Raw genomic sequence first — 16,296 nt, 5'->3', positions numbered from 1 at the left:
GCGCTATGAGCTTGTAGATCTGCTATTTTTCAATAGCTAAAGCATAACATAATGCTAACACCAAAAGGGGTTCCCGCCCAAAATGGATTAAGGCAACCGGCCGGTTCCACGCGCTGCACAAGGTGCCCTTTTTTAACTTGAGCACCTGCCCCTCTAAATGTCTGTGCACGCCACTGGAGTTTAGGGTTGATGTTGAGTCAGTTTGCAGTTTGTAATCACATTTGAACACAGCATCGACACTTTTAGACATGGCCAATGACTGGGCGGAGAATCTGTCTCGACACTCGCCCAGAAGTGTGTCCAAAACAGGATAGAATAGCTGACTGTCCCATTTTTCTTTCATGGTTTGGGTGGTTGCTGTGGTGCTTTCCACTTGGTGCTCTCTCTGGCCAAGGGTGCTCGTGACGACCATACAGTCAAGAGCAGCTGGCTGTTCAACAAGGCAGGTCTCCTCTGATCCTACTCGTCTGGGTCCTCGCTCTCAGTCTCCATAGAAACGCCAACTGACTGGCAGAATATTTTTTATTTCGCTCCAGATGTCATCGCATTTTTTTTTTTTTTTACTGTTGGTCCTCATGTTTTCAAAGGTTCTCATCATCGTTTTATCAAAATCTGCGCTTTTCACAGCATTCAGCAGCCCATCTCGTGTCGCTCAGTGCTGTAACATCTGCGGTACACGTGGTGTGTGCCTGGTTGTGTAAAGAAGGTTTACAGACTTTCAAGGGTGAGAAAATATGCTGTTGCTGTGCAATTGACTTTACAGGCATCCACCAAAACCAGGTTTAATGTGTGGGCCATGCAATGGATGTAGATAGCACAGTGGTTCCCAAACGTATTAGCCCTTAACCCAAAAGTGAAATTTGTCTGTCTTCCGGGACCCAAACTAAGCCAAAAATAGCAGCTCTACAAGCTCGCTTCGCGCCGCGTTGTGAGCTTGTGGATCGGCTATATTCACTACTTCTTAAACATTTTTCTAATTTATGGAATGGTTTCTTTGATTTCTTCATGAAATTACTGAAAAAAACAATAATTGAATTTGGTTTTAATTCATGAAAAAGCTTTTTTGGGTTATGTTTTTTGAAAATGTTTTTAAATAATACTTCAACCAAAATGTAGGAAACCAAAAAATGAAGGGAGAGTAGGGACTCATAAAAATGTGTCTGCGACCCACAAATTGGTCCCGACCAACTGTTTGGGAAACAGTGAGATATCAGATGGGTGATCCTTGCGCAGTTTTTTCTGCCCAGACATTACAGCTGCCCCGTCATAACACTGTGCGACAATGGTAAACTGTACATCCTCCAGAATGTGTTTAACATGACTATAAATTGAATTTGCATCTTGCACTTCAGAACAAATCCGAGAAGTCGCTCTTTTATTCCTGGGCAGCCCCTCTGCGTAACTCACGCACACTGTCATTTGCTCCTGTTCATAGAAACGTGCTTCATCCACAAGAATGGTGTAAAATCAATTTTCCTCAACACTGCGAATGATTTGGCTTTCGACAGTTTTTGCTGCGATTTCCAACAGTTCATTTTGAGCATCATGGCTAGTGAGGTTGAAGGAGCTTTTCAGCCGGACGCTAAGCGCCTCGTCATGTTTCGAAAACCATTTACATAAAATGTTTCCACGGTTTGATACTAGTCCATTTCCGTCTTCAAAAACAGCGTCCGTTTGTGTTGGTACAAAGAGATTGACAGGCGGATGTTTACAGACATCCAAAGTAGCCAATCGCCATCATCCTGAACGTCATGCTTTGCACCCAGCTCAGAATGTGATTGGCTACTTGGGATTATTATATAATGTATTTTTTGCCTATGCCTACCCATTGTCACCTCACGCTTGCTGTATTATTGCCTACCTGATTGTCACCAGGGGGTTGTCAATAGCCTATATATGCATAGCCTACCCTAGACTTCATTACCTGTGACCCCTGCATGTTTGTAGTCATGGCTGCCAGTTCCCACCTGAGGTTATGTGGCAGTTCCAACTGTTCCAGATCATACTGAATAAGTGCTAGCTTGCATAATGTCTTCAGGCTAGGTCTCAAGTCCAAGATACAGAAGTCATTGGGTCCGTTGCCTCCTACAAAGAAGACAGCACGATCTCCCACCATGCAACAGCACATTATATTTTCTTCCATTCTCCAATTGGGGCTTTTCCCTTTGGGCTCAACCTTCTTCCAGGAGAAAGTCTCTGGATTGAATTTCCACAGATCATTGAGGTTCCGGAACAAATTGCAGCCACCAAATATGTACAGCTCTCCATTGTAGGCAAAGGCTGAATGGCCGTAGCGATCTTCTGGAAGAAGCTGTGGAGAAGGTGTTCTCAGCCAAAGGTTGGTCTCTGTATCAAACACTCTGATGTTTCCCTTCCTATTTCCCCCAAATACAAACATCTTTGTCCCGATGATGGTGGCAGAGTGATTGTGACACCCAGAAACGGGTGGAAGAGTGCCTCTGGTGTCAATAAAAGTCCAGACCATTGTGGTGGTGTCCAACTTGTAGATGTCGTCGTGTTCAGTCCCCCGGGTCCATCCTCCATGGATATACATTACCTTCCCCAAGACACAGGCTGAGTGGTCGACTCTCTCCTCGGGAACAGTCCCAGAACTCCTAGGCATGAACCATCTGTGGGTGTCCACATCAAATGCAAAAAGGACTTTGCAGTAAGGATGCCCTCCCCATATGTAGACGATATATTCTATCAACACAGCTGTGTTGATAGAACACAGCATGGAGGGAGGCTCAACCTTGCATTCTCTCCCAGTTGTTACTAGGGGTAAATTCACCCAGGATAAAGACTCTGTGTGGAAAACATTCACATCAATATGATCCTTGTCACCGTCACATAATCTTCCAAAGGTGTACAGCTTGTGCTCCACTGACACAACAGCATAATTGGATCTTTTTGGTCCATTCAGCTGTAGGCCTACCGTCCAGCAGAACATCTCTCACAGCGTAGATCAAGTTGGATTTGTAAAGTCTTGCTCTGTAAAAAACTATTGAGTTCTAATGTTTGCACTATAACTTCCGGTTCAAATCCACACAGCCCATGGGTTGGGTTGGCCAGTCAAGGAAGCCGATTACTGTTGATCTCCCCCTCAAAATACGCAAGTGGATTGAATTGAATGAAGTTGTTCCAGATGGCTTCACTCGTTGGTAAAAGTTGCTGAATGCTGTTTTTATGCATTTGATGAATCATTTTAAAGGATATGTTTGTGATGATGTTTTGATGTCGTTGAGTGATGATGTCATTACGTAGAACAACCAATGCCATTACTCCAACTGGCGGCTGTCAGGAAGATGTCAACAGAACATCAACACATCACCCGTGTCGTTCCTATTTTGGGCATTCCATGATGGGAAGAAGTTGTACATTTTCAAAAATGGGAAAACACGACCTAACAGATGAGGTGAAAATGCTGTGTATGTTGTGAACTTGTAGATCTGCTATTTTCAGCATGAAACAAAGTGTAAAATCAGGCCGTTACGACGCCACCAAGGCCTGCCAAAATAAAACAATTGTAGACCAATTAAATTGTAGACTTCGTCGACAAAAGAATATTATGATATTTAGTTAATTAAAACTAGACTGAGACTAAAACATTTCAGATGACAATAAAATAAATAAAATATGACTCAAACAAAAAATGTATTCAAAATACTATGACTAACATTACATCAAAATGTGCTGTCAAAATCAACACTGGACAGTGCTCACATGTTTCAAGTAGAAGTCCTGTATTCAAAATGTACTTAGAAATGTACTTAGTCCCAAAAGTAAAAGTACAGTACTCATTGTACGAGTTCAAAATATATACAAACATATTTTTTAAATAGCTGATCTACAAGCTCACATCGCGATGCATTGGCAATTTTAGGCATGCATGCATGCACACACACACACACACACACACACACACACACCAACAATGTATCTAGAATACATTTTTCGTATCCTGAGCAAAACTATACCAAGTCGTGTTTAAAAAAATAAAAATAATTATAGGTGCAGTAAGTGATATTTCTTTTTTAAGCGTTAAACAGCTCTATATATTGTGTAGTACTCATTGCTACAGTGTTTGTTCAGTAACAGGAGTCGTTTTCAGGTCAGGATACCGATTTTATCCAATCAGGAGAGAGGAGAATTGCCATTGGCACACTTCCCAGTCATTACTCCTGCTTTGACGTTTAGCAAACTTTAGCAAATTTCTTAGTATTTATCAGAGCAATTGAGGGAGAGTTGCACCATTGATGGGGCGCAAAACAGCGCTTGAGCGCTGTTCATGCAGCCTTGGTGTGGTTGAGCGCTGTTCATGCAGCCTTGGTGTGTGAGCGCTGTTCATGCAGCCTTGGTGTGTGAGTGCTGTTCATGCAGCCTTGGTGTGGTTGAGCGCTGTTCATGCAGCCTTGGTGTGGTTGAGCGCTGTTCATGCAGCCTTGGTGTGGTTGAGCGCTGTTCATGCAGCCTTGGTGTGGTTGAGCGCTGTTCATGCAGCCTTGGTGTGGTTGAGCGCTGTTCATGCAGCCTTGGTGTGTGAGCGCTGTTCATGCAGCCTTGGTGTGGTTGAGCGCTGTTCATGCAGCCTTGGTGTGTGAGCGCTGTTCATGCAGCCTTGGTGTGGTTGAGCGCTGTTCATGCAGCCTTGGTGTGTGAGCGCTGTTCATGCAGCCTTGGTGTGGTTGAGCGCTGTTCATGCAGCCTTGGTGTGGTTGAGCGCTGTTCATGCAGCCTTGGTGTGTGAGCGCTGTTCATGCAGCCTTGGTGTGGTTGAGCGCTGTTCATGCAGCCTTGATGTGTGAGCGCTGTTCATGCAGCCTTGGTGTGGTTGAGCGCTGTTCATGCAGCCTTGGTGTGTGAGCGCTGTTCATGCAGCCTTGGTGTGTGAGCGCTGTTCATGCAGCCTTGGTGTGTGAGCGCTGTTCATGCAGCCTTGGTGTGGTTGAGCGCTGTTCATGCAGCCTTGGTGTGTGAGCGCTGTTCATGCAGCCTTGGTGTGGTTGAGCGCTGTTCATGCAGCCTTGGTGTGTGAGTGCTGTTCATGCAGCCTTGGTGTGGTTGAGCGCTGTTCATGCAGCCTTGGTGTGTGAGTGCTGTTCATGCAGCCTTGGTGTGGTTGAGCGCTGTTCATGCAGCCTTGGTGTGTGAGTGCTGTTCATGCAGCCTTGGTGTGGTTGAGCGCTGTTCATGCAGCCTTGGTGTGGTTGAGCGCTGTTCATGCAGCCTTGGTGTGGTTGAGCGCTGTTCATGCAGCCTTGGTGTGGTTGAGCGCTGTTCATGCAGCCTTGGTGTGGTTGAGCGCTGTTCATGCAGCCTTGGTGTGTGAGCGCTGTTCATGCAGCCTTGGTGTGTGAGCGCTGTTCATGCAGCCTTGGTGTGTGAGCGCTGTTCATGCAGCCTTGGTGTGGTTGAGCGCTGTTCATGCAGCCTTGGTGTGTGACAAGCTGTTCATGCAGCCTTGGTGTGTGAGCGCTGTTCATGCAGCCTTGGTGTTGAGAGCTGTTCATGCAGCCTTGGTGTGGTTGAGCGCTGTTCATGCAGCCTTGGTGTGTGAGCGCTGTTCATGCAGCCTTGGTGTGTGAGCGCTGTTCATGCAGCCTTGGTGTGTGAGAGCTGTTCATGCAGCCTTGGTGTGGTTGAGCGCTGTTCATGCAGCCTTGGTGTGGTTGAGTGCTGTTCATGCAGCCTTGGTGTGTGACAAGCTGGAGTTTGAAATAAATTTTCAACGAAGGCGGGCAAATATCAGCAATTGTAAGTATGTGTGCAACATGACAACTGTTTTAAAGTATTATGCAGTGACAACTAAAGTCTCTGTAATCTTTATCTTGTACTATTTCTAAAAAAAACATCTTAAATTAAAGCTGGGCTGTTGCCTGAGTCCAGTGCATTCTACCAACTTCCAGTCTAGGTCACACTTTACTATGCTCTTCGCCAATAGAAGTCTATGTAGAAGAGCCGCCACTGGCCCCATGAAGTGAACGGAGATGTCGTAACTCTCCTTCAATGGCCCTGGAATTTATAGATTAGCCTTTATTGGTCACGTTACTAGACTTTACTGTTTTTCCTGAGCTTCTTAGGTTGTGGGTAATGTGTGTGTTTGTTATACAGTACGTCTGTCCCTGTTATTGTTTTGTATTTATTGATACTGGCAGAGCCGTGTTACATTATTTTGCCTCTTCTCTTGGCCAGTTCACACTTGTAAAAGAGACTTCAGTCTCAATGTGTTTTTTACTTGTTAAATACATGTTTTTGAGTGGTGTAAACCACTCCTACAACTGGCTTTGTTAGTTGAGTGGTGTAAACCACTCCTACAACTGGCTTTGTTAGTTTACGTGTCTGTCTGTCTGTTCGTACCAAAAAATGAGCATGGTTGCTATGGTCACCCAGTTCACACGGGTGTGATTTCATTACGTCAGACATTACGTCAGACCACAGCTGATCAGTCTATATAAGACCTTACACCACTCAGTTCACACGGGTGTGATTTTTAAAATAAGTAGAAGGCTCGCATAGGATACATGATGAACAAATTAAACTGGAAATGACCACACACACACACACACACACACACACCACCACCACCACCTATGTATCACAGTAGACTGTTACCATAGCAACCAGTGACATCACCTGTAGCATAGCAATATTGTATATTCTCATATGTACTGTACAGTATATCAGAGAGAGACACACACACACACACACACACACACACACACACACACACACACGGACAGAGAGAGACATGCATATATAGAGAGGAATTATGCTGCTGTATTTCTATTTGTCACAACAATATTTTGTTACCAGTTTTGTTGTTTATATGTATTTGCACACTATATTACAGTCATTATATATGTGTGGCCGGTTAAGACACACATGTGGCCGGTTAAGACTTACCCGTGGCTAGTTATTTATTGTCACAAGCTCACTGCCATGAATATTTTGACCCCTGTTCTCCTCTCACCAGGCTTTTTTCATTCATCACTCCCCCGGTCAATCGCCGACATGGATGTGTGTGCTGTGTTTACAGGGGGAAAAATATATTCCATTGGGTTCTGGAGTTAGAGCCGTTTGGAAACGGCATGCCTTGCTGAAACAAAAGTCGTCCTTAGCAGGGAGGGAATGAGTTAATACTTTTCATTGATTACAGTTTCATAACACTCACTGCCGGATTTAAAATTCACTTTAAAATGTGTTCAAAAATAGCAAATCTACAAACTCACAATGTGTTTTCGACACGTTCCGAGTTTGTAGATCGGCTATTTTCCCTACTTACTGTATGTGCTACACCAGGGGTGGGCAACTGGCGGCCCGGGGGCCACATGCGGCCCCCACCTTCACTTAATGCGGCCCGCATGTTAATATCAGAATACTGATATAGTATTGATTTCAGCTGTTACGATTCCAAACCCACTTTAATTACTTCATGACTAGTATTAAATGACTAGTACTTAATGACTAGTATTAAAACAAAATATTGTCTTTCTGTGTCCAATGTAGTTATGTTAACAGTTCATAAAGTTAACATAACTATAACTAAATGCATTTGAAATTCAATAAAAAGGTTACTTTTCAGGATTCCAATTCAAACAATTATTCAGGTTTTCAATTCAAATATAGCAAAAATAGCCGATCTACAAGCTCAAAACGCGTCGCATTGCGACGCGTTTTGAGCTTGTAGATCGGCTATTTTTGCTACGACAGTAATATTATATGTGGCCCTCTGGAGTGAGTGTGGAAATATATTGGCCCTCTCCATCATCAAAGTTGCCCAGCCCTGTGCTACACTGTTGTCCAACAACTTCTTTTTCATTTCAACTAAATGTTGAAATGTGAAGAGCATCAAGTTGCATCCAAGATTCAAAGACAGCGGAACAAAGAGCGCTCTGCCCCAGTTAGAAAAAAAAGATGACTCGCAAACTGTGACCTCAATTCCACCTCAAAACAAGTTGCAATGGTTATCATCGCCGGACCAGAAGATGCAAAGATGTCACTGTTGGTCGCAGAAGAAAGTCTGGCTCAGAGATTCATAACACTGTAGGTTGTAATGGTCAGACGTCAGCTGATTCATAACACTGTAGGTTGTAATGGTCAGACGTCAGCTGATTCATAACACTGTAGCTTGTAATGGTCAGACGTCAGCTGATTCATAACACTGTACGGTTGTAATGGTCAGACGTCAGCTGATTCATAACACTGTACGGTTGTAATGGTCAGACGTCAGCTGATTCATAACACTGTATACGGTTGTAATGGTCAGACGTCAGCTGATTCATAACACTGTAGGTTGTAATGGTCAGACGTCAGCTGATTCATAACACTGTACGGTTGTAATGGTCAGACGTCAGCTGATTCATAACACTGTACGGTTGTAATGGTCAGACGTCAGCTGATTCATAACACTGTACGGTTGTAATGGTCAGACGTCAGCTGATTCATAACACTGTACGGTTGTAATGGTCAGACGTCAGCTACATGAAGGGTTACATCGGCATATAGTCAGTCAGGCCCCGATTTAAAAAAAATCAGGTCTTAGCCTGTCTGACGTAATGAAATCATGTCTGACGTAATGAAATCACACCCGGGTGAACAGGGTGAACATAGCAACCATGCTCATTTTTTCTGCACAACAAAGCCAGTTGTAGGAGTGGTTTACACCACTCAAAAAATGTCTTCTAAACGGTTTTCTGAAAATATTGAATGTTGCTTTATCAGTGGTGCTCAAAACATCCAACCTCCGCCCAAAATGATATGTATTTGGCTGTGGACGTCCTTTGACGTCTTTTGCTCCTATGGGGAAAAAGTCAGATGGCTTATGATTTTTTTAGAATCCATTTTTTTAATTTGACGGCGTCCTCCGTGAGGCGGTGGCGCCGATGCTGCTCTCTGTTCAGGAGGCCCCGGCTCGCGGCGACGTCCTCCGTGAGACTCTGGCGGTGGCACCGCTGGCGTTCTCTGGTCAGATGGCGGTGCCGCTTGTCGGCAGTCTCCTCCGTGAGAGTGTGGAGGTCATGCTGCTGGGGCAGATCGGCGTGTGCATGCACCCGCTTGGGTGACGGCAGACTGCTGGGCGAGTGCTGTCGCTTTGGCATGGGATCAACTTTGACAAAAAAAATGCACAATGAACAACAGATATGGCCTTGGCCAGGGTTCATGGCAATATATAGCATGTCTTGAGTGTAGAGGGTGTGATGATGTCAGACTGACATATGCATGACCATATATCGAGATGTAGTTGACTAGACGTGATGTCACGATGCGTGACCATATATAGAGACGTGGGGTGACAGATTGAAGTGCAAGTTCATAGTAAATGCGACTTGCTGTCGCAATAATGGTCAAAGTGGTTAAAATCTAAAATGTCACAGATGCTTTCCTAGTTAACTTGTAATGGGTTTAAGGCAACATTCTGGTTCACCCCGGCCTGGTTTGCACACACCACACACAAGTAGGCTGGCACTCTTCACTGTCATTATTGACCACAAATTATTAAGCCCACAGTATGGATGTTCATGGTTGAACATTGTGTAAACATTTAACACCATTGGTTAAACGATTGATTAATTCATTAGAAAGTCGGTCCCCTAACCCACTGTTTGCTGCATGTACACCCGATGCATAAGTGCCAATAATGATGGTAAACGTAAAAGCACATGGAATTGTACGTCCCGCTCCTCTCTCCGCCCAACTCTCCCTGCTGCCCAGTCACCTATTGTGTTCATATAGACCAAGGGGCCAGTGAGGCTATTCAACGTTGAAGCTCTCCTCCCTAGTGGTAGGAGGAGGGACTACAGACGGACCCGTGGATTCATGACCGGGAAACCCCGTGCAGCTGGGCTTTAACATTGAGCGCTCGGTTGCACTTCCGCATTTGACCACCACAATTTGGTGGTCAAATGCGGAAGTAGACGTTCTGAGACGGTACTTCCGGCAGTCTTCCGGGTGCTTCAAAACGCCACTGAGCAACTTCCACTGACATGAATAGCTGGGGGGCGGAGCTTCGCGCCAGTTCAGTCTCTATCCTTTTATATACTCTATGATATAGACCAGTGATCGTGGTGGCCAAACTTTTGAGGTCGAGACCCAAAAGAGAGACGTTTGCCCAGCTGGGACCCAGACTAGTGAATGGAACTTCACATGCATCTCTAAACTGGTAGCCTTAGAGCCACGTCACCAATTCAGCAGCACAGCAGATGGACTATGCTATTAGTCATATCAAGGGTGACCAGTTGGCTCTATTTCTAATCAACGGCAGACTAATATTTTATAGTGATATATTATTCAATTTGAACGCTAGGCTAGGTGTCCTTCGTCGTGTTTTGAGCACGGCTGGAGAGCCTATATTATATATCTCATCAGAATGCTTGGCCGGAACCACCCGTTGTATAATCTGGCTTACGGTTGTGTGGGAGAGGATTAATTTCCCGACAGCACAATGATTTGAAGCACACATCAAAGATTTGCCAGGACTATTAATGTCAAGGAAGAGCAATGGCTGTGGTATATGGTTTGTTTTTTCCTCCGCAGTCAATAGGCCTAAACCATTTGAGTACAACAAAGAGCAAAAATAGCTGATCTGCAATCCCACATCACATCACAATGCGATTAATTGTGGGGTTGTAGATCAGCTATTTTCACTACTGTACATAAAAAAAGGAAAACTCTTTTGTTGTCTGATGGAAACCTCATATATCCAAAACTGTTACTTTTCAGAATTGAAAATGGCCAAAATAGCCGATCTACAACTTGGCTATTTTTCCTACTTTCGTGTCACACTGTAGAATGACGAAATATAGGGCATTGATTTACGAAAAAAGCACATGAAAAGTATAAAATATGGTTTCTGTAACCAATAAAGATATTGAATTAAAATATTATTTTTTAGTAATCGATTAAACCTATTAGTTTATCTGACGCACCCCTTAAGGTGCTGTCCTGTCCTGTCCTGTCCTTCCTGTCCTGTCCTGTCCTGTCCTGTCCTGTCCTGTCCTGTCCTGTCCTGTCCTGTCCTGTCCTGTCCTGTCCTGTCCTGTCCTGTCCTGTCCTGTCCTGTCCTGTGCTGTGCTGTCCTGTCCTGTCCTGTCCTGTGCAGCCAGCTGGTGTTTTGCTACAACAGGACAGTATAGACCTGAGGATGGAAGGTAGCGAACAGCGCAGCGCGGTGTGACCTGCGGCTCTACGTGGTCACCTTGCCGAGTCATTAATTATTCAGGGTTCAGTTTGGCCTGGCAGAAATGAGACCCTCAGCAAAGTCAAAGGCCCATGATGCTGTCCCCGACGTGTACGGTGATACCCTCTAGTTGTACTTGGACCTTTTATATCTCTCTCATCCTTAACCCATTCAGGCCTGACGTCGAAATTTTAAAAAAAAAGTTTTCTAAATCATGACAATTTTCGGAAAGAAAAAGGCACATTTTAACGATTTTTCAAAAATAGCAGACCTACAAGTTCATAGCGCGCCACTCGGTGGCGCGCTATGAGCTTGTAGATCTGCTATTTTTCAATAGCTAAATTATAACATAATGTTTAAAACACCAAAAGGGGTTCCCGCCCCAAAATGGGTTAATGGTTAATGTGGTTAAACGCTAACGTGACATGGATGCGTTCCAGGTCTCAATGGGTTAACTTGTGTATGTTTCATCGTTGCCTGTGTTCTTTCTCTCATTCCCGTCAGACAAGCCACAAATAGACTGCAAGACATTTATAAAATGTCAACATCATTATTGTGAATGTGATATTTGATCTTGGCGCTCAGGCTCTGCTATTATATTTCTCCCCGCTCAGCACAACTTAGAAGACGACGCTTTTAAGAGCAGGGAGATTGTTGTTCTACAGAATTACACAGAACCCTCAGGGAAAGCGGAGCCCACTGGCGGTGCTGGGGTGGTGGTGGGAACAAACAAACATACAAACACAAACAATAGGTTCTCAAACTATTTCATGTCAAGGACCCCAAAGATTATATGAAATTGGCTGTCGACCCCCATCTGAATATATGTTCTTCCAGCCCCCCCGCCCCCCCCCCCCCCAGAAGCAAAGATGTGAGTTAAAAACTTTGACTGTGAAAGAAGAATATACTATATTCAAAGAAGAGTAAAGAGTAAAATGTTGAAAATGAGTCCCCTTTAAGTAAATTCAGACATTTAGTACGTTTTTCAACACTGTGTGTGTGTGTGTGTGTGTGTGTGTGTGTGTGTGTGTGTGTGTGTGTGTGTGTGTGTGTGTGTGTGTGTGTGACACCAACAGCGGCTAGTTATAATAAAGAAGTGTCCATTTGGTTACATTTCTACACACTTGACAGTTGAAATGAACAATAACAAAGTTTCCTGACAGTGTAGCAAGCAGACCAGAATCAGGTGAAGGTTATGTTTTTGATGGTTACATTGAGGTGTGCGAATACTGTGGGTGTGAAATTGTGGTCTCAAGTATTTAGGAAAAAACATTTACTATTTTATCATGAACATTGGTGAGGACCAGTTATATGAACATTGGTGAGGACCAGTTATATGAACATTGGTTGAAAAGTGGTGAAGTCATCGTAGAGGTGTATGGTGCAGTACATTGAATTGGAGGTGATTTATTGCCGATCTAATTCTGCGGCAACCCAGCTCTGTGGCTCCGAGAAGGCATGCAGAGATGAGGGGAGATGATTTAAGCCCCTTAGCTCCTCTCCTAAATTACATTGTGTGCTAGATTACAGTCATTTTCAAGCAATTTGCCTCCTCCAGCCTTCATTAGCAGTTCTTCCTGCAGTCCTGCTACAGTACCTCCTCCCCAAAGTGTTGAGCATGACCATGAACAGCGCTCGAGCGCTCGGTTTCCGCCCCCTCAATATCGTAACTCTTCTATTAGATGGCTCTGGTATAATCATACATAGTACCTGATGATCATGTTTTTTTGGGTGGGAAAAATCCCGGCACTCTACCTTTAAATTAATGTAGCTCTGATAGTAAGAGCTATAGAGTGTTCAGTAACAGAGGTTCCCTGGTCTCTTCAGCTCTTTAGTAAACAGAAAATAAATTTTCACGTCCGGATACAAATTGAGGCTGATAAATAGGTACTCTTTCCTGATTGGCTGAAATTGGCAACCTGTCTGAAAATGTGTTTTCTGTTTATTAAAGAGCTGGAGAGATGGGGAGTCCCTTGTTACTGAATAAACAGTAACAATAAACGCATATTCTTGTACCGAGCAGATAATCAGTGTGCGGGTGTATCTTTCATTTTTTTATTGTTATATGTACTGGCCTAAGAACCTGTTCATACCCCTAATCTGTAGGTGTGCGATAGTTTTTTTTTCTTCTACTACTGAACAAACAAAAATGTTTAGTTTTAACCAAAATATATCACTTCCCTATACCTTTTAATTGGAATACTGAATTTGTGTGTGTGAGCTTTGGCTCTGCTGTTTTTGGTCGGGGATAATGTCGCTCATACAACAAAGTATTAATCAGGCTTCAGACCTCGGCACCTGTGAGCCTGCAATGGTCATGTCCTTGTCCTACAGTTGATTGCTACGTTTCAAGTAAATACCGTAGAGACCGTCGTGTTCATAAACTGAGTTGTAATCCATGGCTTAGTGTAAGGAGCAGCAGCAGGCTGCTCTCCTCCTCAGACAGCCTGGGCTTAGACTGGCTCTGTGGGGCTAAGCCATCTGCCCACCCAGTCACCCACCCTGGTTCCACTAACCACCCACCCACCCTGGTTCCAAACGTAGTGGGAAGACAACAGGCTATTATTTAATGGTTTGCACTGCAATGACAATGATCTGAAAAATGAATGAAAATCTACGTCGCGTCGCCTCACAGCTAGAAAAATACATTTTGTTAGCCAAGACCACTGGCTAAGGCATATCTCGTTCATTTCTTAAGCGATTTTTAAAATTCAAAATTCGCCATAATCCTTGGGAACTCTACTTTCAATTGCTGTTGTCAGTCATGACGTCTCCCATACAACGAGAGAGAGAGAGAGAGATTCCCCATCGATATCATAGGCTATATAATAAATGCCTTATATGTGATAGCCCATGCATCTAAAAGTTCTCACAAAATGTAGGAGTCTGTGCTAACGTTATAGTCGATGAAACATTGCTGTTTAGTTTAGTTTAGTTTTATTCGCACAATAAAAAACAGTACAAAAAAGGTAACATCAATAAAAGAGAAATATGTGCAGGTGAGAAAAGAAACCCATGAAGGGCTTATATGTGGTTCTCACCAAAGATAATATACAAATAGTAAGTAGACAAAGTAATCAAACATAGGTATGGAAAAAAACACACAAATAATATCACATTAAAAACGATTCAATGAGAATGCATTTGAATAAGAAAATGTATTGGACAATTATTTAGCTGCTTGTCACCCAAGGATCATCCTTGGGTGAAAGTGTGCTGAGACTCTGCGCACAGAGAGAGAGAGAAAGAGAGAGAGAGAGATGTGCACCAAATCCTGTAAGTCAATCTCTCGTTCCACAACTTTCATGTATAATTTTAGGATGATAAAAAAAGCCTATTTATTGTATGTGTACCCTAGCACTCTCTCACTCCGACCTACAGTACCAGTGAAGACTGATAGAGTAGGCTAGGCAACTCGCATCATTGAAAAGTATAGTGGATTGAAATACTATGTATACTATTAATGCTTTTATCTCACGTCAATTTTAGCATTGTATACTCTTATACATATAGTATCTGTCATTCAGATGATGCTAATTGACGTTATGGTAGGCTACAGTAGGTTAGGTTCAACAAAGTTGTGGCTCTAACTGGAGTCGATCCTGTTCTGCCCAGATCAGCCAATGCTTGTGGTTTTCTGTGATTGGCCAAGCGTTGTTTTTGTAGCGTGGAGCGATACCCTTGGCACAGTCGGTAGTGCTGTCGCCTCACAGCTAGAAGGTCCTGGGTTCGATTCCCACTGGGGACGCTGTGGGCGCTGGGGGCGTGTTCTCTCCTCTGGGGCGGGTTGACAAAAGGGCCTTTCTGTGTGGAGTGCATGCTCTAAACTACCTCCCCCTGGCCAGCCGGGGCGCCTGATGGAGGGGAAAGGAACTGGTTGGAATAACGTGTTCCTTCCACGCGCTACAGGTGTCGGGTGAAAAGAAGCAGCTTGGACTCCTCATGCATAGAAGGAAGCATGAGGTCAGTCCGCTGCCCTCCCCAGGTTGGCAGAGGAAGTGTAGCGCCCGGGATTACATTAGATAATTGACACTGGGTGAAAAAATGGTTTGCAAAATTGTGGGATAAAAAAAAAGAAGCTGATCTACAAGCGTTGCGATGTGACGCATTGTGAACTTGAAATGGGACATTCTGCATAATGAGCACTTTTATGTTCTGTACTTAAAGTATACATTTCGATACCAATACTTTTGTACTTTTACTCAAGTAAATGTTGAATTCCGGATTTGTACTTGTAACAGAGCAGTTCTATATTGCATTATTGATACTTTTACACAAGCAAAACATTTGAGTGCTTCAGTCATTTTTCCACCACTGACCGTTGTTATTAATTTAACCCCTGCAGAAGAAGAGCAGAGAGGAGAGCTGCGGCGAGGGCAGCGGCGTGGAGATCCTGGAGAACAAGCCGTACGAGGACGGGCCCGGCGGCTCGGGCCAGTACACCCACAAGGTGTACCACATCGGCAAGCACATCCCCTCCTGGTTCTGTGCCATCCTGCCCCAGGCCGCCCTGCGTGTGGAGGAGGAGTCCTGGAACGCCTACCCCTACACCCGCACCCGGTGAGTAGCGGCCGTTGATTTCGTCAATACTAAATCAGTTGGTTTTCAACCTTTTTCATATCAAGGCCCATTATTATTTTCCGGTATTTGAGCCACGGACGGACCACCAAGGCTAAGCCTCTCAGACCCAAGACTAAAGAATGTTGTTATTGTTGGATAATATTTTGTCCACAATTCCACGCTTTATTGATGTGGGCACTGTGGGAGAGATACAGTAACAGGCAAAATCTAAATAACAATTATTTTACATTCTCTAATTGTGTGTAGACTTCTTGTAAATTAAGTAATGCATATGCTTAACAGTAATTTAACTCTTGAGAGCGTAAAATGAAACCAAATGGCCCCGTAAGCACCAAGAAACTCTCCATAATTTAGCTAGGGACCACCTGGAACCCCCTCACCACTGGTTGAGAACCACTGGTCTAAACTTATGACGATATATGTTCGTCGACTAACTTTTTTAGATTTAGAAGGCATTTGTGGATTCAGCCTAAAAGAAAAAGGTCCCTAAACGCATTAAGACCTGGAACGTATCTGTGTCACCTTAGCTTTTAACCACT

General features: G+C 43.9%; 1 protein-coding gene across 1 annotated transcript in view; it reads left to right on the top strand.

Annotated features, from left to right (window-relative positions):
• Nucleotides 1-16,296, top strand: part of pitpnm2 (phosphatidylinositol transfer protein, membrane-associated 2) — a gene marked incomplete at its 3' end in the record, with an annotated part of 93,646 nt that overhangs the window by 26,244 nt on the left and 51,106 nt on the right. Inside the window, exon 4 of the mRNA XM_079525149.1 lies at nt 15,522-15,736. Within this exon, the coding sequence (XP_079381275.1) occupies nt 15,522-15,736 (215 nt within the window). The remainder of the gene's footprint in view (nt 1-15,521; nt 15,737-16,296) is intronic.

Source organism: Electrona antarctica (assembly GCF_951216825.1).
Source record: "Electrona antarctica genome assembly, chromosome: 16".
NCBI classification, from domain to species: Eukaryota; Metazoa; Chordata; class Actinopteri; order Myctophiformes; family Myctophidae; genus Electrona; species Electrona antarctica.
Note: the sequence above shows the minus strand (reverse complement) of the source record. Positions and strands in the feature narration are given on the sequence as shown.